Source organism: Dermacentor andersoni, chromosome 7 (assembly GCF_023375885.2).
Source record: "Dermacentor andersoni chromosome 7, qqDerAnde1_hic_scaffold, whole genome shotgun sequence".
Taxonomy (NCBI): domain Eukaryota; kingdom Metazoa; phylum Arthropoda; class Arachnida; order Ixodida; family Ixodidae; genus Dermacentor; species Dermacentor andersoni.
The window spans coordinates 16298881-16324068 of NC_092820.1; the positions used below are offsets into that span (position 1 = coordinate 16298881).

The 25188-nt window shown below is 45.3% G+C and overlaps 1 protein-coding gene across 2 annotated transcripts in view; it reads left to right on the forward strand.

Annotated features, from left to right (window-relative positions):
* The window catches only part of Sirt2 (Sirtuin 2), a 299336-nt gene that overhangs the window by 58514 nt on the left and 215634 nt on the right, over nt 1-25188 (forward strand). The window contains exons 6-7 of one of the 2 annotated variants that reach the window (XM_055073193.2): nt 13537-13643; nt 21096-21152. In XM_055073193.2, the coding sequence (XP_054929168.1) occupies nt 13537-13643; nt 21096-21152 (164 nt within the window). The remainder of the gene's footprint in view (nt 1-13536; nt 13644-21095; nt 21153-25188) is intronic. The other variant, XM_055073194.2, reaches the window with a different exon arrangement.

The window sequence follows — 25188 nt, forward strand, 5'->3', positions numbered from 1 at the left end:
CGCCACACATTGCATTCACAGCTGTTGCCGCCAACTCTATTACGATAAGCATCTTCGCCTATCTGCTTCACAGCGTGTGTGATGTAGTGCTGTTGGAAGTGTACTGCACACTTTTAATAGGCAGTAACCTAAATGTGCCGCCGTTCCCTGCTGCAGGCGACGTGAAGCGAGCGTCATGTGTTGCTGTGGTGGCATCATGTTTTAATGTCGCTCAACAGCTAACCTTCGTTTCAGTTTCCTGTCACCCTTTTGAAACACTTTGCTATAGGAAAATGACAAAGCATGGCTCATCTAAATATTAACAAAAACACACACACCTCGGGTCACTTAGGCCCCTTCAGCTCAATGCATGCCGGAGTCTTGAACCATGACAATTCTTGCCGAGTGAGCACATCATAACTTCCCGCCAACATGCCCCGCACAAGGGAGTCCATATATCAAACTGTTAATAGGCTTTGACTGACAATATCTCTGAAGCAGGCCGACGATGCCATCTCTCTGTAAAAATGCCACTAATGCCTAGCACTTTCCCATATTCCTGATTTCATGACCCTCAAAATAGGCTTTAACCGCACACAGTACATACTCCAGCTGCTTACTGTTTCATCAAATGACAGTGGCCATGGAGCCGTATTACCTTCCAAACGCTCTGCTTGCTAACGTCCTCTATTGAAGGAGGGGTCTCACTCTTGTCACCACTGAAGCAACCAAGATAGTAATGGACCCACAAGTCGATAGTATGATGGAAACCGAAGAACATTTATTGAGAAGGGTGGCATCTTTTTATTCCTGTTGGTACGGCCCAGGAGCATTCGCAGCTGCACGATAGCTCAGCACATGCCGATAGCAGCGAGGTGACAATAAGATTGTGTGCGATACATCACTTTTGTCTTCTTTGTCCACCCTTAGCCGGCACAAGACCATGCATGACGTGAAGGTCCGCAGGAAGTACTGTCACATTGTAGTAATGGTGAAGAGCACACTAGCAAAAATTGTGAATCACGAAACTACTGTCGAACCTCGATACATCGAACAGCACGGTGATCGCAAAATAGTTTGATGTAGCCAGAATTCGATATATAAAGTCACGTAAAGAACGCGTAATAAACTTGTACAAATCAATCAATGAACAGATTGTGGGGCAGTAAATACTCACTTGAAGCTTCACACAAAGTATTTATTTCTTTGAAATTATTGCAGCAGTATAGCCTGCTTCTTATTGGCAGCTGCTTGCTTAAACGTGGAGTCCTCAACATAGCCTAAACAATCCACAAGCGATAGGCCAGTGCCTTCTATTGCGTCGCAGTAGCTGCGTAGAAGGTCCAAAACAGTTCCAGCTTCAATTGAAGTTGGGAGCAGGGCAACATCAGCGCTTGCAGGATCAACTTCGGCAGCGTCTTCGTTTGGCTGCTACTTCCGCTGCGATCTCCACGTCCAGGAATCCAAGCCAGCTACAGTATTCTTTACATATGTATTGTTTCCCACCCTGCTAAAATCCCCAATGGGGATTGCAGTATTGATAAAAAAAAAAAAATTTAAACACTGTTAATAACAAAACGTCAAGTGGCGTCTGCCATGGGGTCTATGAGTGAGCCCAGTGAATGCACACCATCATGCGTCTTTGTGGAAACAAACCGCCATTGCTCACGAGGCACGGCAGGTGCAGAGCGTGGCTTTTGGTTATGGGAATGTATCTTTTTTTTTCTTTTTTCTTCTTTTTTAACCTAGGTAGGATATTATGCAGTATAATAGCAAGAGCTTGGTGGTGTAAACCACCGCCCCGTTCCAAAGGGGACGCTCATAACATCCATCCATCCATCCACCGAGGAGGAGTCAATGCAGCAAATGCAATGCATCGTTGACGTTGTCGAACTAGGCAAGCCGCTGCGTGCGTACGCCACTACGTTCAACTGGCACCCTCGGTGCGATCGATGTCTGCAGCTATAGTGCACAGCAGTCGGGAATGCCCATCGCGCCACCGTTATCTTCGAGGGTGTTGCGAGAAAGCTCACTGCCTGTCAACAGAGTGCATGTGGTTTTGGGTGACGGAGTTCGATATATCCATTTTACATCCGACCCCGTTTGAAATAAAAAATTAAAAATGCATGTGATTTTTCAGGTGATATAGAAAGTGTTCAATATATGCAATAATTCGATATACCATTTTCGATATATCGAAGTTTGACTGTAACTCTTTATTGGGCGCACCTGTGCCTAGATAAGTAGCAGTCAAGCACAATCATAGCGGCGAGCACAGTTCTTGATCGGCAAAAATTTCCTCTGCGGATCAGACATGTTGGCTATTTATACATAGCTCAATGAACCTTTCAGCATAATCGCTGGTGCACCCTTACATTCTAGAAAGTACACTAATATTCCCATCAAGAACAGAATTTTGAATGCACAAGGCTTGGCGACTACATAAACAACAGACAGAGCCAGCGATATCATTCGAGAAACTTTCATTACAGAAAGGCACATCTTGTGCTGAATGATAACCTTTAACATTTGTTAGCCAGAGAAACGCGATCACCGGACAAAGGAGTATGCGCATCAGTGTACCCCCCTCCACCTCTTAAAAAGCATTGTCCCAATGCCACGAACATAACACGAGTGTAAAAAACAAAAGCACACTTACTAAAGAAGAAAGAAAAATCCCAAAGTTCATTAGCGCTAGTAGAATAGCTTAAAGCACACAACATGGACTATTTCAGGTTGTGAGTGGCGCCACTGTGATTGTAAAATGCCCTATGACATGACCTCTTAGGCCAGTGCACCAATACATCAAATGATCTTGTAGGGTTCAAAATAGCATTGCAAAACAACCTTCTCACTTAGTCCTCATTGGCGTATCAGAGTCCAAACCCAAACACGGTTGTCGGGCTGGTATTCCATGTAGCATGTTGAAGATTGTAGTATTGGCCATTGGCTGTCAATACTTTGCTGCCTCCTCGTGCGCAGCAGGCAAGTTTTGGTGTGCTTTCTCGGCATGCTGCAGATCGATGCCGATGTCAAGATTCGCTTCGTCGTTAATGTGTGGCAGCATAGTGTTGAGAGTCCCCCCCCCATCTTGGGGTTTATTCCACATGCGAGTTTGAATGGCAGCACGTGTGTTGTCTCTTGCACTGCTGTGCAGTAAGCGAATGTCATGCACGCAAGGATGGAACCTACATTTTGTGTTCGATGTTGACATCGCTAACATGTCGGCAAGCATCTTGTTTGGGCCATTCGTATGTGGGTGGTACATGGTTGACCTCTGGTGTCTTGTTTGGATAAATTGCAAGATGGCTTGAGTAGGCTCGGCTTTAAAAGTCGTTGCTCTGTCAATGAGGCAGACTTCTGGTGCACCATGTAGCAGCAGGATGTCTTCGATGGAGAATTTCGTTACTTCCACCGCACTACTTTTCGGCAGGGCTTTCGTTCCGGCATAGAGGTTAAGGTAGTCAGTGGCCACAACGATCCACTTGTTTCTGGATGTTGAGGTTGGAAAGGGCCCCAAAAGTCGACCCCTATCTGCTGAAATGGTCGGCAGGCAACGAGGCTTGATTGGCTGTAGCAATCCAACTGGTCTGGTTGGTTAGTGTCTTCTGTTGCTGGCAGTCTCGGCACATCTTGATGTAATGGGTGACATCGCTTTCAGGTGTGTCTGGTAGTGCTTCTCCTCAATTCTCGTGGGCGTACAGGAGAACTTGAGGTGGCCTGCCATTAGGTCATCATGAAGGGCATGTAATGAACCTCTGGCCGCAGTGCTAAAGGCACAACAAGAAGGTAGTTGGCACAGACTGGTAAGAAGTTTTTCTTTATGAGAATGTTGTATTGCAACAAAAACGAAAACAATCTGCACTTAAATGCCCTTAGGACAAAGTTGGTCTTTTCTTTTTAAAATTCTACAAGACTTCTTATCACCGAGTCTGCTTGCTGCTGTTCGGTGAAGTCATCAGCACTTATTGTCCTCAGGAAGGCGTCCTCTTCTTGGTTGTCTTGCAGTGGTGCATCGATGTTGGCGTGAGACAGGCAATCTGTATCAGGATGTTTCTGTCCAAACTTGTAGGCCATGTTGACATCAAAATCTTGCAATCTTAGGCTCCATCGTGCTAGGCGCTTTGAAGGGTCCTTTAGATTTGCAAGCATGATGGCCATTCACGACATTGAAGGGCCTACCATATAGGTAAGGTTGAAACTTTGCAGTAGCCAAAATGATGGCAAGGCATTTTTTTTTTCCATCGTAGGAAAATTGGCTTCTACTTTCGATAGTGAGCAGTTAGTGTAAGCTATGACTCTTTCAAGCATATCTTTTCTTTGGACTAGCATGGTAACGAGGCCTACACTGCTTGCGTTGATATGGATTTTTGTATCGGCATTTTCGTTCAAGTGCTGATGGTGACTGCAGCCGTCGTTTTAATTCATCAAAGGCCTCCACTTGCGGTGTTTCCCAAATAAAGGGGCCCCGAAACACGTTTTATCAAAGTGGAAAAAGGCACTTGAAGTGGAAGTAGGCCATTTCAGAAATACTTTGCAGCAAAAAGTTCTTCAATGCGTTCAGCAAAAGCGCAGTTAATGGTAATCAAACATGGTCTCCGCAGTGCTTCCACTCCTTCAAAGCCTTGCTCTGCAAAAGTTACGGCAGGATGGGACATGCCCACCATGCTCTGTCCTCTAAATGTCTTGAAATTTTAATAACAGCCCAAGGACAGCAGAGGGGACAGAAGAGAGAACGGAGTGCTAACTTCCAACAGTTTATTTTCTTTTCAGAAAGTATAGCAAGTTTTGTAGCCACACATTAGCACACCAACCATGCACAGAACGCTGCAACAAAGCCATAATTCAACGTATCATGGATATCCCGAGGTATCTGACCTCGTCAGCGCGACAGAGGGAGTGCTGACGTACCCATTTCTTAAACGCAAAATTTTTTCCGCTTCGATTATTTCACATGGGACACGATCACTGTGTTTTGCCGTGATACTACATTTTTTGTACCTTGGCTTACATCCACACATGCAGCAGTGGGCAGAAAGCCAAGCCTGTTTAGCACAGTCAACATTGTACTTGTGCTCTTTCAGTCTTTCATTAATGCAGTGGCCCGTCTGTCTGATGTAATATTTACCGCAGGGCACGGGGATCCATACAACACATTGTGCAATCTATGAATTTGTTCTTGTGTGTGATAAGGCACCCTCGTTTGGACCGAGATGGTGGAACGGTTATTTTGCACAGGTTGTCTAATTTTTCAGGGGCAGAGAAGACAACTTTGACGTTAACGCGCTGAGCGACCTTTTTTTAGACTCTGCGCGATTCTATGCATGTATCGGATTACCACAATTTTTTGTCTATCCCGAGTTGCTCCATCTGGATTTTCATTCACCACGGATGAATAGCTGTGCAGCAGGCCTTCAGCAACGGAGACTTGTATAAGAGATGGATAGCCTGCCGAAGTTAACCGTTCAGACTGCTCACGAAAGCTGTCGATCATTTTATGAGCTAATAATGCCACGTTTTGTAAGTTTAGAGTGCGCTGAGTTGAATGGAAGAAGTGGTTTTTTGTCGCGTGGGTAGTATATCCAACAAGAACGGTTTTTGTGCAAAAATAGCTTAAGGTCTAGAAACCTTAATACACCATTCTCAAAAAATTCATGGGTTAGTTCTAGTGGTTTAGGATATTTGCGCACTGTGTCCAGAACTAAAAAAGCATCAGACTCGTGTGACCTGGCATCATTCTTAAGAAAAATTCGAAAGTCATCCACATATCTAAAAGCAGCTAATACGTTAGTGTTGATAAAAACATCCGACACAGATCTGTCAAGTTTTATTAAAAACAAGTCATTAATATGGGAGCAATGCATGATCCAATGCAAATGCCTTCTTTTTGGAGGTGAGGTTTACCATCCCAATAGACGTAAGTCGACTGTAGGTAAAAGCGAAGTTATTCTAAAAAAACCACTGACACTGATACCAGACTGAGTTTAGAACTTTGAAGGGCCAAATTCATCAATGCATTCATCAATGCAGTGAAGTAGTGAAACATGTGGTATAGTATAATAAAGGTCCTTAACAACTAAAAAGGCAAACATTGCATCGTATCTGACCTCCGCTCTGTTCTCTCTTCTGTCCCCTCTGCTGTCGTTGTGCTGTTATTCAAACTTTAAACAGGGTGTCTATAAACCGGGAATTCTCAGGGATTTTGAATAGTCTGAAAATACTCAGGGATAAATCAGAGAATTTGCGCTTCTATCAGGGAAAAAATTAGCTCTAATTTTCTTGAAAGGGAACGAAAGTCGCACTAATGCTGGCTCGAGTTCAAGAGAGGAATCGTAATGAATCGTCTTTGATGCCGTGTCGTCGGCTGGAGGAGTTGCCAGTGTACAGTCAACGACCGATTTTCCGGACGCCCGATTTTTGGGACATGCCCGCTAATTCAGATGGCTTCGCAACGGCATTAATCAAGGCCACGCACGAGGTCGTGGGATCGAATCCCGGCCACGGCGGCCGCAATTTCGATGGGGGCGAAATGCGAAAACACCCGTGTACTTAGATTTAGGTGCACGTTAAAGAACCCCAGGTGGTCGAAATTCCCGAAGTCCTCCACTACGGCGTGCCTCATAATCAGAAAGTGGTTTTGGCACGTAAAACCCCATAATTTAATTTTTAATCAAGGCCACCACCGCTACCATTTTGATTATCTCGCCGCCTCAAACTGGCGCTCCCGCAAGCAGATCCGCTGGCAGCCACCACCGCAGCAACGCTAGGCCTAGCTGCTTCGACGTTCGCTAATGTTAGCAATTCGCCGCTATTAGCAATGGCGCCGACTTGGCCTTTGTAATCCTTGTCAACGGCTTCGAAGCTCGGAAAGCACGACGCATTGAATTAAGCCGGTTTCCGAAAGTAAGCTTCGCCTGAATACAGCAATATTACGCGGTGAAGCATACGCGGAGTTTTACGGTGAAGCTTAACACATTTGGGAAGGGGCAATTGCCACGGGACCCAGTATGTATTCCTTAATTATACACGCACGCGCCCGCCATGTCCTGTCGTAGTGCGAGCACCGATATGCCTAATAAGTGTACTGGCAGAGCTTCAGAGCTTTTTCGGATGTGCCTGTGGCGATTTGAGCCTTTAAGGGCAGTAAAAAACATGCATTTGTTTTTTCGGACGTTCTCGCGGACCCTAGAGAGAACGAAAAATCGGAGGTTGACTGTACTATTAACCAAGAGGATGCTTCAAATGGTCCGTGGGGCGAACGTGCTGCGGAAGGAGGACGAGAAGGGACCGACACATTAAGGAATAAATGCGAAAGGAAGCATGCTGCCGCTTCTTTAAAGGAGCTTAAGCTAAAAAAAAGCAGTGTTTTCTGACGTCGCGATGCAGGTGTCCCTCATCCAAACCAAAATAAACTCTTTAAAGCAGTGAAACACGACACTGAGGCATTTTGCGCTGGCTGAGAGTATGTCAGGTCAGTTGAGGTTCACTTTCCAGCTACTGAGCGAGAATCTCACTTGCAACAAAGTTCGGGCCTCATACCAATGACCATGCTATCATTTGATAGAGATAGCTCCTATTCGAAAATATTTGCTCTGTATGCTTTGTATGTATCTCTTTTTATTCATATCTTAAAATGTTGAGCTCGATTTGCGATGGGTTTTACCATTGTTTTCGGATATATTTGATTCACTGTGCATTTTACTAACCCCTTCCTTCTGATTTCTTTTTGAATATAGTAAACACTACTTACTATTCAAACAGGATTATGTTTTTTTTAATTACTAGAGAGTGACAGCATCGGGTGACATTGTGTGAGCAGCCCATCTTACCATAAAACAGAGTTTTGTGTAACTCAAGCAATTTTGCAAAGGCACTTGGGGAAGACCTGGAAAACTCAGGGAAATTGGAAATTTCAACTTGGTAGACACCTTGTTTAAAGCATGTTTTACCTACAAGCCCAATCCTACACCCTTCTAAATGTCACTGTGGTGCACAGTTCAAATTTGGTTTTGAATGTTAATGACGCCACCACTTTGGATTTTGGCACCTACAATGCACCAAACATAAGCCAAACACAAATTTCCTCAGTGTGCTAGGGGGCGCTTACCCAGTGGACTTGTCACGGCACCCCGTGGTGGCCACGGTACCTACACTACATAGCAGACTGCAGCTACATTCAACTGTAGTGTGGATGGCAGCATTTACCTTGTGCACGACAATGCTCGAGCATGTGCTCGCCCTCTTATGCAGCAATCTGACCCATGCTACATGGTACAGACCGGCTTTGTCCTGCACCAGCTTGACTGACGGACAGTAGCCACATCTAACTTGTGCATTTTTTAAGCACTATCAATTAGTCTGCCACGGCGTCCAGCCGGAGCGGCCACAAGTGAGTGTGTGCTGGCAAGCATGAGTATGGTCTGACAAGTATCACGTAAGTTGAGGCTAGTTGAGCTTTCAAAACTAGTCAAAATCGACGAGACCCAATGGCTACGACACCGATAAGCAGGGTGGCCAAAGTTTATTTCCTACGCGGGCTGCTGCAGTACAGCGTGAGCAGGCGATAGTCACCTTCTTCCATAAATACGTGATTGTTATCAAACTTTGAAAGCACATTTTCACTCACTTCAGCCTGTTTATTAAACTTTGTTAATAAATATACACAGTAACAGTAGGAAGAAGTGCACTGATCCAGATTGGCGTCAGCTATTGGTCAATAGTAGCTGCGTATGGGAATCCACTATATGACGAAATAAAGTGTTCAGAAGAGGGTGAGGAGCAGGCTTGTGTTGAAATGAGAGCATTAGAGAGAAAAGTGACATCATGCTCTGCTTGCGAGCTCCACGCACTGTGCACTATTGCAAGACTTGGCTGGGATATTCACAGCAGCGTATGCCAGTGGTGAACTATGTGGTTCAGGACCCCTTTAAACTCAATGTTTGATTTTACGAGAACAGTCAGAGGCATGGCGACGCATGAGAAGTTCTTGACAAAATGCCTATGGTATGCACACGCACACCAAGAAACCTGCGCACTGCGTTCTTGTCGAAGGGCTGCAGAAAGTTTGCAATGGCAGTGGTTTTCTGTGGAACAGGAAGTACTCCAGACTTGCTGATGTGGCCCAGGAGCAGAAGGTTTTCATAAGCAATGCATCATTTCTCCGGCTCCAGGGTTAGCCCAGATGACTTGATCGCCTCTAGTACTGTCACAAAGATCTTAAGGTGTTTGTCGAAGTTTGAGGCAAAAATTACAATGTCATTGAGGTAGACTAAACAGGTCTACCATTTCAAGCCAGCCAATACCATATTCATTATGCGCTGGAAAGTTGCGGGTGCCGAACAAAGACCAAATTGCACGACCTTGAATTCATAGAGGCCATCTAGCGTGGTAAAGACAGTCTTCTCTCTATCCCTCTAGTCAGCTTCGATTTGCCAGTAGCACGTCTTGAGGTCCATCGACAAAAAATGCTTTGTGTTGCAGGGTTGTTCCACTGAATTGCTTATCAATGGGAGGGGGTATAGGTTCTTTGTGACTTTTTTCAGGAGATGATAATCGACGCAAAACCAAAGAGGGCCATCCTTCTTCACTAAGACCCCAGGAGACACCCATGGGCTATTTGATGGCTGGATGATTTCGTCGTGCAGCATTTCATTGACTTATTGCTTTATGACCTCTCACTCTCTTTCAAAACTCGGTATGGGCTTTGACGGAGTGTTCGAATTAATTCTTCGGTTATGATACGAAGCTTAGCAATTCTGTTGTTTGTTGAATGCTTCATGATGATGAAAAGCAGTCCTTGTATTGAAGCAGGAGACCCTTTAGCTGTTCTTCTTTATGGCTGTGAAGACATGGATTAATATCAAGAAGTGGTTCAGGAACATGCACTGTTGTTGTAGCTTCAGCAGAGTCTGAGATGACAAGCGCATTGCTGACTTCTGTAACTTCTTCCATGTATGTGACCTTTGTGCTCTTGTTCAGTTGTTGATATCCCTGGCTTTATTCACTATTACTTGTCCTTTTCCTTGACATAACTGGACAATAACCCTTATGACGCCAATTTCACGATCGAGCAGCAGGTGTAGCTCATTCTCAATGATGACCTTGATGTGTTCGGCTTCTTCTGCGGCGACGAAAATCATGATGCTGGGGCAAGGTGGGATACTGACTTGATCTTCAAGTACACTTGAGCCACGATGACTGAGAGTCCTCTCTGGCTGCATCACTTGATCTGTGGACAGAGTTATCAACTTTAACTTTAAGTCAATCGTTGCAGCATGTGGGCTCAAGAAGTCCATGCTAAGAATTACGTCCTATGAGCATTGTTGCAGGATAAGGAAGGTTGCAGGGTGAGTCCGGTCATGAACTGTAACGCTTTCTGTGCAGGTTCCGGTCAGTGTTATGAGGTGTTCTCCAGCTGTCTGGATTTGAGAGCCTTCCCAAGCAGTCCTGACTTTTCTTAACTTGGCAGCCAAGGGTCCACTGAGTAGTTGGCTCCTGTGTTGACTAGAGCAGTGATGTTTTGGCCATCAGTCAAAACGTTAAGGTTGGTAGTTCTTGGCCTTGTGCTGCAGTTAGGTCTTGGGATCAGATTACGATTGTGTTGCATTGACCTGTAGATGATATGTCGTGTCGTCAAGTCTTCTTTTGTTAGCGTATTCTTGGCTTGAGGCTTTTTCGGGATGGCAGCATGTTGTTGCTGCGTCGTCAAGATAGATCTTGAAGCGTCGGCATCATTGGCAGAGGATATTCGGCATTTCGACATACAGCAACCACACCTCAACGAGTTGTTGCTTTATTTTGCTGTCTAGGGGCTAAGGTAGCAGCCACAGGATGGGCCACTTATTGTCGGTGCTGCTGCGACAGGTAGCGGCCTGGTGATGGTGAATGGGACAGTAGTTGAGGGCTCCACTGAGTGGCAGCGAGGTAGTTGGTGCAATAACAAGGCATTTCCTCTTGCTGTGGGTGTGGTGCATTCACGGCAAATTCTCGTAGCCCCATGTTGTGGTATGGACATCGGTGGTAGACATAGCCAGCATCTCCGCAGTGATAGCAGAACAGGCGGTGGTCTGCAGCACACCATACATCTGTCTTTCTTGGGTAGTTGCACTGTACATCAGGTGGGCAAGTTGGTGTTGATGGCAGTGGATGATGGGACTGCAGCATTATGGGACCCTAGCGCAAGTGCAGAGGGTGGCCTTTACGGTGGGCGACGGTGGCATAAATCGTAGCTTCCGGCATGGGATGCAGCAATTTGGACTGCACTTTGGAAACTCCCAGTGACCGTCGAAGTTGGTCCTTATCCATGTTAGTGATCGAGGCTGCCTGAGGATGCACCAAAGGGAACATCTTGTGCAGTTCTTTGCCCACCAGGACCCTAATGGTCTCTTAGAAGTCATCAGAGCCTAGTGCTTGGATATCACACTGCGGCGTGAGCACTTGCTAGTTACGTTACCTAGTGTGCATTTTCAGTCTTCTCAAATGTCATTGCCTCTGTCAAAAATTCTGCTATGGTCTTTGGCGAGTTTCATAACAAGGCAAGGAGTTCTTACTTTATGCTTGCATCAAGAAGTGGACATTTCCGAGTTGGCATGCCATAAAAGACTGGTCATCTCCCCTGTTAAGATGGCGATGTTCTCATTGGTTGTTGTATTCGGGCTTCAAGCAAAGCTTTGACCCTTTCTTTCCACACAACGCTCTTGAAGGTGTTCCAAGAAGGTGCTGTGAAATAGGTCCCATGTCGTCAGGGTTGACTGTTGATTCTCAATCCATGTCTAAGCGGCATCCCTCAATTAAAAATAGATATGGCGCAGCTTGTTGTAGTTCCATTTTTTGAACATAGTCATCCTTTTGTCATCTCCAGCCAGCTTTCCAGGTTTTTAAATGCCGATCCGCAGAAGGTTGATGCTCCCTGGGCTGCTGCAACACGATTGGTGTAGATGGCACTGGGGCTGTCATCATGGCTGCTGTTGTGGTAATGCACTTCCTGGTCTTCTTGCTAGGAAGTGCTTACTCCGGGGGCAGGTTTCTAAGCCTGACACTAGTATCGTTTAGACAGAATCCAAGAATGAAAAGAATGTTCACTCAGGAAGTGCCGATTCAGTCGTCGGCATTCACAGGCACATGTTGCCGTAATCTTCGCACTGTCAACCAATGCAAGCTGATACGTATGGATAATCTGCATGATACACTATGGTCCAGGAAGATGTTGGTGTTCTCTTCATGATTTGGGTTTGTTTCACGGCAGTGCAAGGGGGGTCGGTACATGAATGGAAAGCACTTCCACCAGATGTCCCATTGTAGTGACGGTGAAGAACACGCTAGCAAAAACTGTGAATCATGAAAGTTACTCTTTATTGGGCGAATCTGTGCTCAGAAATACAAGTAACAGTCAAGCACAAAGACAGCTGCGATCACAGTTGGCAGTTGCTGAAAATGTTATCTGCAAATCAGACATGTTGGATATTTATGCATAACTGGATGAACCTTCCTGCATAATCGTTGGTGCTTATGTAAGTTCTAGAATCTACACCAATATTCTCGTTGCACACAGAATTTGAATACACTTGGCTTGGTTACAGCATAGACAGCAGATTGAGCCATCAATAACATTCTAGATACTTCCGATACAGAAAGGCACGTCTTGCGCTTAGTGATAACCTTTAACATTTGTTAGCCACTGAAATTCGGTCACCGGATAAAGATAAAGAAGTATGCATTTCAATATTGCAGTATGGTTCAGCACAAACCGTCCTTGTTCATCATTCAGAACCATCAATGTCCTCACCTGCTTCTAAAAAAAGTTGCAAACTGAGCGAAATGTCAAATGCTGGCTCCTTTCTTTGGTACAGGCTAAAAGTTTTCACTTGTAATTTGTGTAATATAGTGTGAACTCAAGCTTTGTTCGACACCATAGATCGCATAGCTACAGTTTGCTCAGACCAATCTGGTGGTAAAAAGCCTGAAGCAAAATGAAATTAACTGACTTCTGCTGTCAAAGTAGCGAGTGTGGAAGGTATGCAGACCTTACGTTGATGCAGGGATTCTCACTAATTACCTCTGTCTTTAACATGTACATGAAAATTCCCCGGTATCTGTATCTGTGTAATTCATTCATCAATTTCTGCCTCCTCTTGATGGAACTTGCACATGTGCCATGCGGACAAGTTGATAATACTATGCAGCATGTCACCATAGGGGCAGGATAAAATGGACTGTGCTAAACTAGTTTGCGAACTGTTATAACTTTTTCGGTTCACAAGCAAAACGAAATCAAAGTGCATTTAACCCGAATTGAAGCGGCATATTTTTAACCAGCAAACCGGTTCAACACCCTGGTATGGACAAGGTTTTACTGCATATATAATTATATACATGCATGTGGGTAAGTTCTGTATGCATTTGGATGAGGCCACATCGTTTTAGTCCTAGGTGGTCATCTACTCTACAATGCCATCGACCAAGTCTGTAAAACAGTTAACCAGTTTTGAGTGCAGTGAACCATGTCTGTAAGTGTGGTGTCTGGTTGGTCTTAACTGTGGCTGTCTGGGCTCAATGCAGCTGCAGGTATCCCCGACTTCCGCAGCCCAAACAGCGGCATCTACTCCAAGCTGGGGAAGTTCAACCTTCCCTCACCTGAGGCTATCTTTGAGATTGGATACTTTCGGGTAAGCCCATCATGTTCTGTTATAAAGCACTGCGTGCGTGATATTCTACTCGGAGAAATGCATTGCTGTTTACTGTAGTCATGCGTCTGCTCTTCTTGTGACAACTCAGTGGGAGTCTAATTGTGCAGCTCATTAAAGAATTGAAAAATTTGATGGTAGAATGACAAGCAGCTCAAGTTTGTGGAAGGAAAACAAACATTTGGAAAATGTGGCAGATAATCATGCACATGCCATCCCCCAGTGTTGTCAATGTAACATGGTTAAAGGTGACAAACCAGCATGTTCCTGAGGAGAGTAATGAAAAAATTGATGGCCGTTTCCTAGTGAATGTTTCCAACAGAAAACCAATAGCATATTGGCATATTGACACCAATAGGTCTGCTCGTTCTACAGGTGTATTGGTTGCATAGGTGTATTGGTCCTATTGGCGTATTGGTTAACTCGACCTATTGGTGTTGTAGCCGTGTCGGTCAAATAAGATCCATTGGCAGGGGCCGACCAGGCTTGTTCGCACGAGAAAAACATTTACACCCCGGGTAAAACTTGAGAGTACTCTTTGGGATGGCACTTACCTCGTACATGCAATACAATCCTCCAGTTGAAGTCCCTCGAAGACAATGTCTTCCTGAGATAGTTGGGAGTAAGGATGGAGTGGAGTTGCTGCACACGTCACTCTATCCTGTCACTCCATGCATGCGTGATGGGAGTAAGAGGAGGAGCACCAACCGTGGCGACTTTGTGCCTTTGGCGTTGTTGCGCTGCTAAGCTTGAGCATTTTGATGGGGGCGAAGAGCAAGGCTGCCGATATACCATGCATTTGAGCACGTAAGAAAATCCCAGGTGGTCAAAATTAATCCATTCTTCCACTATGGCAGGTCTCACTATCATATGGTGCTTTTGGAAGATAAAACCATAAATAAATTTTTTTAATAGGAGGAGCATCAGATTGCTTCACTTTCTTTACTGCACTATCTTCAGGATCAGCCCACATTTTGACGTACAATGACGTGTTAATTAACTAAATAAGTTTTGGAGTTTTACAAGGCAAAACTATGATCTGTTATGAGGCATGCTATAGTGGGGAAAAAGCGTCCATGGCGTAATGGTTACAGTATCATAGGCCTTCTGTTCGAATCTGGCCATCAGACAATTTCATTTATTTATTATATATATATATATATATATATATATATACACATATATATATATATATTATATTATGGCAATAAGTGGTTACAAGGGCACATACCCACATATCCAGTAGTTAGATGGCACTATCATCTGTATCGGCCCACGAAAAATGGTAGAAATACTTCTGATGTGAAAAAGTGGCGGTAACTCACAAGGAACGACGTGGTCTTTCAAATTGCCTTAGGCAGGCACAACAATGATGCCAAGTTCAGAATTGCGTGGGACTCTTGCAAAACTTGGTCAGGAAGCTACTGATGCATGCTAGGAACAGCTTCAAATGTGTTCACAGGGACGGCAGAAAAGGAATGAAAAGCGCACATCTGCTACAAGCTGCTGAAACTTATCAGTAGCACACTTGTGGGGATCGAGGTGCCTTCCCATGCCTCATCCCCTAGCTGACGCATTGTGGTTAGCTCAATCTCCGGGAACTGGGAATTCTTTAAATTTTTTAGGTTCTTTCATTCACAGTCCACAGGTAACCAAATCATCATTCCAATCCATCACTTCTCCCGCCACATGCATCCTAATGCTGTGTATCTACCACGCGCCCATTCCACTGCATACCAACATTCTTTTTTTTCTACACGCAGCCCATGAACGGAATACTCTTCCTTCTGACATCACCCTCATCACTCACATTTCCTGTTTCAAAGCTGCCATTGAAGACCATCTTTCAAGTCACACTACTTAACCTGACATGCTGTTTTTTTCAATATGTGCCCACCCCTCATGTAATGTCCCATTTAGGGACCTTTTAGGTATTATAAATAAATAAATAAACCGTCACCGTAATGACAGCATGGCAGACATGGCTAACACGCCAGAGCTAATTTCTGCTCCAGTCATACTTCTCCCTCCTGGGATTCAGTCACTGCACAAGGAAACATCACCGGGACGCACCCTAATTGGCCTACCAAGTGGCAGCGCCCGGGCGCCGTCTCCACCCGAGCTCTCTTCCACTGAGCACTTTATCGCCACGGGAGATGCTCACAGGCCCGCAACGAGTTAGTTACGTGGGACCTTTGCTCCTGCGACTTCTCGTTCTTGCACTTGGTGGACTGCTACTCGGCTAGCCCTAGCACAGCGGGTGCACGTAGTTGATCTGTCTTGCAGTGAGCCTTTGCCCGTAAGTGCCGTGACTGTTGCACTGTGCTGTATCTTGGGTCAAGAAACGCATGTTTGTGGGCGATCTGACTCCTGTGGCGATCTTGGACATACTCTTGGGACAAAGAAATGTCACTACAGCAGTGGGAACAATCACAAGGGCATATATTGCACCTTTGGCACACCAATGCCAGCTAGCCAAATTACTACCAATAGAACATGCCGATAGGTGCAGACGAAATGAGAAAGTCCGACTCACTGTAACAGGATATTGAGTGAACATGTGTGCCTCCATGCTGGACACCAATGCTTAATTGTTAGCTTATACAGTGATGCGAATGGTGTCTCGTTTGAACGATTGAAGTTGTCCATCCTGACGTGCCCCACTCCAAAGTGTTTCCCGGGACTGTCCCACAAAGCATGTTGACGCACGCGCAACATGTCCATGCAGCAAGCCAACCCCAAGCCAAAGAGCAAGAGGCTACTCCGTTTTGTGTCCGAGTAACCCACCAATAGGTGGTATTAGCAGCAAAACGCTTGCGCCATCTCTCCTACTTTTCTGCAGTTACATCGACTGCCACCGGCACTTAGCTACATAGAGAAGCCAGATTACAGGGAACATTAGAGCCGCGCAGGGAAAACAACATCAGGGGATGCATGAGAGACGAGCGTCCCCACATCCTCCCAACCTTAAATCGCTACATACTCTGGCAAAGCGTCCCATGTTCTAACATCGATGCGTGCTTCGCGAACAAGAGGTAGTACATGCTGCAGTGGCTGCACCGAGGAAATGTCCATGCTCTCTTGTCCATATCGACAATGTCTCTGGGGTACACCACCAATGTCCGCTGCTCACAGCGACTGCTCTCCAGGCTCGACGGCATGACTCCAGGCCAGGATTCTGGAAATGATGACATAGTAGTCTGTACGAGCAAGCGTACATCACACTGACGCGCCCTACTGGCAAGAGCCGCAGTAGCCGTTGGTGACTGCTGGCTTTTCTCACAGTCACCGAGAGTTGCGAGCTGGACACAGACGGGTGCTGAAGTCACTCTGCCAAACTGGCCACAGGCATTTAAACTGTCTGGGGATGGCTTGATTGTTTTACTGGGCAACAGCGCAGACAATGTTCAGGAGACAGCAAACCAGGGGTGACTCCACTCATGCTACGTACACTCAATGCACTCAACAAACACTGAAGTAGTGCAAGGAAGAGCAATTTTGCATGCTTATCGCCCATGCAGTACAGTGTTCAGTTCAGCTATCAAAATATCAGGCAACTACTCAGATGCCAAGTTCAGGTGAACAAGCTCACTTTCTTGAGTCGAACGAGTAATTTCAATTGATGCGAGGCTAACTAGAATGAGGGAAGCAAAGTGCAACACCTCATCTCCACTGTCCTCCACGTGTGACAGGCAGCTCCGAATAGCCGTAGGCCCAACGAGTCGCTACTCAGCAGCAACCGGCATCCAAAAACAACACTCAAAATGGGCGCAAAACAGGCAACCGCAAGGAGATCTAGCTCTGTGAGGTGTTCCTACCTTACACACAGCATCTGAGCAGACAGTGCTTACTGTCCCAGATGGTGCCTGGTGCCAGGCCACAATACCAGACAGCCCATAGTGGCACCTGTCGCCTATGGCCATCCGTCGCATGCAGCCATACGGCTCCCATAGTTGTGACTCCCAGAGTCAGAGGTAGAAAAAGCTATTTACGTAAGAAACTCGGACCACCCATGAGGCTTCTGAACTCGCTTCAGACTAGCCGACACTCTGCGGGCTCTAGGCCTCGCTCTCCCAGGATGCAGGCCATGTGGCTCTTGTATTGACAAATATATTTCAAGAACTTCTAGAAAGGTTTAGCATGTTTGCATGTTCAAACATGCCTCAGCAACTATGACCTCTCTCAAGAAAGCATGCTGCCGACGCTAGCTATGAAAATCGACACTATGCCTACGCTTCAGTTCAAATGAAGGTTGTCTCAAATCAAGCGAAATCATCAAAACTATCTTCCGATGCTCCGAGAGCTTCACATTGGGCAGCCAGATGTAGGGTCTCAAACATCCTCTTGGGCTAAAGAAAAAAGAACACAGTAGTACAAGGGCATTCCATGCACTTTTCATGCGCCAATGCCAGCTAGCTGTAATTCTACCAATAGAATGCTGATGAGTGCGGAAGAATCAAGGAAGTCCGACTCGCTGCAACAGGTTATAGACTGAATATGTTCACTCCCATTCTTGACACCAATGCCTAATCATTCGCGTGTACAGTCTCGCCAACAGTGTTGCATTTGGAGGATCGAGTTCATCCATCCCAGTGCCCTGCTCCAAAGCCTTTGTCAGAACAGCCTTGCAAAGCAGGTTGCATCACAACCAACAGCATCAGCGGACGTGTGAGAGTTGAGCGTCTGCACGCTCCGGAGCCTTCTTTGTGTCATGTCGGAGAGTTGACGAACCCTGCTGTAGCACCTTCGTGTGCTGGGGACTAGAGGACTGTCATGCTCTTTCCTGACGATCGCTCGTATGGTGAGCCTTGTGCAAACCCATCTACACATAACTGACCCCCAACTCAGCTTTGGCATGGCATCAGAGCAGGCCCTTTCAAAGCCCTCGTTCCTGCTAGACCTCCTGGCTAGCCTTGTCCTTCAACGCGAAGGACGGACTTGTCCTGTGACGTGGATGACACTGACAGCATGAGGTACATTCGCCTTGGCAACCCTCTGCTTTCGGCTACAGGGAGCAATCCCTTCCTTGGACACCCCTTCAGTGATGTCAACCTCTTGAATGTGTACCCTAATCCTAGTCATGATGATTAAGGTTTGCTCACCTCTTCAAAACGCACGTGGAGCAGGTGCCCAATAGCTCCTCCAATGCACTGTTCCCACTCACTGGCGGCATTTTGTGCCAAGCACAGTTGAGTTCCCCTTATGCCACATTGGAGCCACCCTGATTAGATGCTGGCACGAATACACTTGCTGGCCTCCCTTTATCCCCGGCATCATTCACTGTGCCACGTTGGTGCCACTCCACTCTGTGGGTTCATTCGCGGACCTTTCCCTACCCTGACGACATGCCAATGTGTTGCCTACGTTGCACCGGAGCCACCCTGCTGGCACAAACTTGCTCACTGGCCTCTCGTTGTCCTTCAGTGCCCAAGGTGCTGCATTGGTGCCACCCTGCTTTGATGCTGGCATACTTGGTGGCCTACCTTTGTACCGAGCACCTTTCTCGGAAAGATGCACTGCGGTGCAGCATTCCCACTCTACCGTAAGCATGTGCTTGTTCGTTGGCCTTTCTTTGTCCCGAGCGCAGTTAAATGTGTGGTGCACCGCAGCTGAGACTCCCTGCCTCGCTCTTGGTGCAATACCGCTCGCTGGCCTCTCCTTGTCCCAAGCGCAGCTGGTAGACAATGTTGAGTGTGAGTCACTGCACTCGGCCAACAATGTTGCCGCACTTTCAGGCTACCGCTTGCCTCGTGCACAGCTGAGCGACATTTTCAATGCACATGAGCCACCCCCGTCCGCCATCGATTGCTGGTCATGTGAGGCCTGATGCAGCTGTCAGAGTGGCAACCCAGCTCACCTCCAAGCCGTTTACTGGGCCCTTAGCATTAGGATTGGGTGTGCATTTTGGAGAACAGGTCGTGGTTGGCCCTTCTCAGATTGCCGCACCTTGTCTGGAGCAAACATCGCTGCACACCACAGCACCACAGCTTCTCTGAGTCCTGATGAAAGCGACAAACTCTAAGCCTAGTGCTCTAAAGGGAGACCTCCAGTCCCCTCAGCTAGGCGTGCCAAGCGGACTACGGATACTTCTCCCCAAATACTGAGGTTATTCGGACTGCAAGAGTGTTACAGAGTACCTTGAGGCACTGCACCTCAATCAACGGGCAGTGCAGCTGGATGACAGCGCTATGGTAGGCACTGTATTGCCCATCTCACTTACAGCCCATGCGGCACAGTTGTGCCGACTTGTCAGCCACCAAGCTCATTTGATGGAGGAGGTTGGGATGCTTTTCCGCAGCGAATTCCTCCCTCCTGACTAGAAGTGCTGCATGCGTCGCAATCAAGAGCTTCTGACCAGACACCCACGTGAGGGCTATGCAGGAGCTCTATCTTTTTGCTCACCCTTTGGCATCTGACACTGAGAAGGAGGACCAAGTAATCCCTCAAGCCCATCCTACCTTTGCAGCTTACGTTTGGAGTGCCCATTATTGTGATCTAAATGAGTTGGCCTCCGATGTGAAGTGGATTCAGGGAAACACACTGGCTGTGAGAGCCTACTGGCCACCGTCACTGCCGTCTGCCTCTCTTGAACCTCGTTGCACATGGGCTGGGGGTGACTCGTCACCCCATAATTCCCCAAAATACTAGGCAGCTTCAGCCATGAGAAAGCACCTAGATGTGCATGACATTTCTGATCATGCTCTCGACCTGTACTCGTACACTCAAGTGCACTGTTGTGCTCCGCACGGTTAATGAGGGCAAATCCGATCACGGTACTCCTTTGTTTAGTGAATGGAAACCACCTAGCGCTCTAGATGCACACAGGCTTCCTCAATCGGACCGAGGCATTGCCTGCTACCATTCTCATAAATGCAGCCATATTGCCTGAACATTCAGTGCACGCCCTAGCCTCGCTGCTGGCAACAGTAGGAGTACATGGTGTTGAAATGCAACCTCTGGCTCCAATGGCATGTTGCACTAGAACTGACTGGAGCTGCGCTATTCTGTGCACTTGCTTATTCGTCATTGCTGTGTCACAGCCTGTAAAAACACAGGAAAAGACAGGTAGGGACAGGTCCTGCCCCTTCTTGAACAAACGGAAAGTGAGCTGCTATACAAACGCTGTCAAGGAAAGCAGTTGTTGCCCCGATGAAAACAAGTCTCGTTGTCGAAACAAGGTTTCCCTCGTTTGACCAGTTTGACCATTTAGGATAAATTGTTTTTCTTTTTAAGCTGTAGTAATAACAGAAGAGGAATTAAAAAAATACTATAGTCAACTTGCTGCATGTGGTAACCAAACCCACGACCTCCATGTGAAGTGCGTCATACTTCACCTACACCGACAGCTATCGCCGTTTCACTCTTTTACACAAGGCCTTGGTTGACCTCAGTGCATGTTACCTTGCCAAGACACCTTGTCCTCTCCCCTTGCAGAGGAATCCAGCCCCATTTTATGCCCTGGCCCGCCAACTCTTCCCACAGGATCTTAAGGTGAGTGCACTTTGCATTAGCATGGCTTCACATTGTGCTAGCTTGTCTCTTTCATTGTTCCTGTGGAGTTGCACATTTTTTCTACCATGCTTCACATAGTGTCTGCCAGTCTCTTTACTCTTCCTGCTCACTCCTCAACAGTGCAACAACTGAGGTGGGATTCTTTGGAAGGGCTCAGTTCTAACACATTATATATTAAGGGAAAACTCGGGGAAGGCGGGAGATGGAAATTCAAGATGATGAGCAAAACGAGAACAAGGTGAAAGCAGGAGTCAACTTTTCGACAAGTGGACTTCTCTTCTTTAAGGTGACATATGCTTTCCTCACCACAGTATATATAGGTGGGGTTCTTCTAAAGGGGAGAGAGTGTAAGGCGGGTGGGTGCGGCAATGAGTGAAGGTGTGTTAGCGTGTCGAATCGAGAATAAAGGAATGCTGTGCACAAGGCCAGTGGCCTGGCTGTCTGTCAACCACATGTCAACGCACGCATGTTAGCCGGCATGTCAACGACGTCTGACATGCCGGCTGGAAATAAGAAGAGGAAAGAAAAGGAAGAAGAAAAGGAGAAGAAAAAGAATGCGCCAAGGAACCGAACTAAGTGTTGTCGCCTATAGCTTGAAATATAGCATAGCAAATAGATTCTAAAGGTCCCTTTGAAACGTTTATGCCTATTGGTTGCAGCGTCTTGAACTTATGGATAAGGTATGATTCTCTGTATTTTCTTTCTCGTTCAGAACGGAAATTTGACTGTAAGATGTAGAGTTTAAGTTCATCAAAGTTATGACCTGGTTGGTTGAAGGGCTCGGCGACGGCTTTGGGAAGCTTTTTAGCTGTGTCCGCGTGATGTTCGTTTAATCTGACGTTCATTGATTGTCCTGTTTCACCGATATATTGTCTCTTACAGAAGGAACATCCAAGCCTATATCAAATCCGAACTTGTACATGTGAAGATAGATTTGACTTTGTGTGTATAACTATTTGCGGTGCTTTTAATTGTAATTTCACTTTGAAGGTGCCTGCAGGTTTTGCATCTGGGACGACAACATGCTTTTATAATGGGGGAATGGTGTTGGCTGACTTTTGCGTGCACTAACATGTCTTTAAAGTTCCTGTTTCGGCGATAGGTAACCCTAGGTACATCTGGGAATGCTTTTCTCAGACGCTCGTTACTTGATAATATTTGTTGGTGTTTTCATAGGATGTTGTTTATGTCTGGGAGTGCATTAGAATATTTTTTTATAAAGGGAGGCGGTCTGCGGTCTGTCAGATTCTGGTGTGGGCTGTTTTTTCGCCAATTCCAACTGTCTCTCCAATCTTGACGCGGCATCATAAGCCCTATCGAGAGCAACTCGGGGATATTTCCTTTCTGCTAGCGTTATATTAAGGTTATTTAGGTGGCGGATATAATCGTGGTCTTCACTGCAGAAGAATAGTTAAACAAGATGAAACATGCTGCATGATTTTGGAGGGATTCTAGTGTGTTTACCTGTGTGACTTTTTTTTTTTAACATACTGCAGGCTTTGATGGCACTTGCAGGAGTGGTTACAAAGGTAGAACAACAGCAATCATGAACAGAAATGAATGGTTTTAACTTTGGTTACAAAAGATTCCACGGTATTATAACACACATCACTGTTAGCTAAGTCATTCCAGTAATAGATAGCAAAAGGAAGTAGTGAATGCTTATAGATATTAACGTGGCTTGGAGGTTGGTGAACTTTCTTACTGTGGCTAGTTCTTGATGAGTGTAAAAATGGATCAAGTAAGTAACGTGACTGTGGAATTTTGAAGTGGCCTTGGTACAAAAGGTAAAAGAATTTAAGTTTTGAAATTATTCTTCATTGTGCCAGTAGTTCTAAATGTGCTTCCGATAATAGTTCAGAGGCATTGGATTGCATTGAATAATCAGAATATATGAATCTGATTGCCAGTTTTTGTATGTGCTCTACTTTATCAATTGGGTGTTTTTGATAAGGGCTGCAGATTAAATCAGCATATTCTTATGATGGTCTGATAAGTGTTTTGCAGGCACTTAATTTGACCTGTGGCAGAGTATTGCACAGCTTCCTTCTTAAGAAGGATAGGTTACCTCATGCGGTCTGACATATGGAGTAGGTGTGAGGTTCCCAGTTAAGGTATGACAGGATATTAAGGCCCAAGTATTTTACCTGATTGCATTTGACGAATGCTGTGTTTCCAAGAGTATGCATGAAGTGAAGTAGATTTTTCTTGTTAGTCAATGTGATGCATTTTGTTTTTGACGCATTAGGTCTCATGCCTCATGTGTCACACCATGAACGGATGGATTGAAGTGAATTGTTTAGTTCGATTTGGTGTCCTAAATTACGTGCAACTGTGTATACTACACGATCATCAGCGAAAAGCTGCATTTGGACCATTCCATGAATATTGAACTGGATATCATTGACATACATAAGAAATAAAATATGAGCAAGAACGGAAACTTGTGAAACTCCTGAGTAAATTTCAAGTTGATGTGAGACATGTTTATCAATGCCAACCTTTGTTTTAGATTTAATAGAAAGCTGCAAATCCATGAAATTATTTTGCTGTCAGTACCAAATGCTGAGAGCTTTGTAATTAAAACTTGATGCGGGACAATGTTTAACGCCTTGGAAAAATTCTAAGAGTACTGCATCTATTTCGTTTCCATCATTTATTGCATTAGATATTTCATCTGTTAACTCAGCGAGTTGGGTTACGGTTGACAGGCCTGATCTAAATCCGTGTTGTCGGCTGTAAAGCAATTTGTTATTTTCTAAATGGGATATTATGGCCTTAAAGAGTGTGTTCCAATAGGTTGCAACATCCACTCTTTAACGACACAGGGCGATAGTTGTTTAATTATAATTGCTGTTTCACTATAGTATCCTGGGAAGTGCATTTGCATTATCAAAACTATAATTTTTCTTGGTGAATGCCAGTATGTTGCACACAGCAGCATAGGTGGTGCTCTTTGATTAAGGGGCACCCTTGTTCTAGGAGGCCAAAAATTGCAATAAAATCGGATTTTCAAAACTGACATTTCCAAAGTCTATAACTCTTTTTACAGTAATCTCTGAAGTATCTTGCATCACGGATCAATATTTCAGCCAGATAGTAACAAAATTATTCTCATGAACCAGTGTCCCTCCTATGTTCAGTTGTTTTTTGAAATTTTCATGCAATGCACTTTTTTTTTACTCTTTGCAATCTGCCATCATTGATATCTCAGCACCCAGAGCAGGTATAATCGCATTTTCTTGCTGTAGAAAGCTGCATGCATGATAAGGGGTATAATGGCAAGAAGATTTTAGAACTATGGCTTCAAAATTTAATTACTTTTCTCTTTCTTGCCACATTGTTCCCACATTGCAAAATGTGAACTTCAATGTATTATAAGGGCTTTCATATTGGCCACTTTTTAAGAATGCTCACATTATTGCTTTCCTCACGTTTTGGGCTGTTGACCCATGCATTAAAATTAAATTTTTATTTTGCAATTTACTTACATTGAGGCCTAGATTAATGCGATGTAATTTCTAATGAATTTTAATTAGCTCTTTAAATATTTGACATGCAGAATACCGAAATAATACTTGAAATCAACATGAACAACTAAACAAGTATATGCATAATCTCATCAAGATTGATAGAAAAAAAAAATAAAGAAATTTTCACTCTCAAAACCAGGCTGCCACCTTATGCTGAGCTTAAAGGTATAGCTATATGGCACATATCTGGCCTGTGTAAGGCATCTTAACCTTGCACACCTTCGAAGTCACAGACTTTGAAGTGTTGTGTTTAGTTTAGATTATGTGCACGCTTCTTGTAAGAAACCCAGCTACATATTTCCTGCCCTGATTACTTCAACACTGAGAACAAAAATGGCACATTTGGAGATGGAAGAAATTGGCATCAGTACGTGATAAGCTTAGTTGGCATTGGCTACTTCGGCTCAATGTTGTGTAGTGGGTTGCAAGTACATGGCAGCTGCATATAGTCATGTAGATTAGGTAGGAAAGTGCTGAGCAAA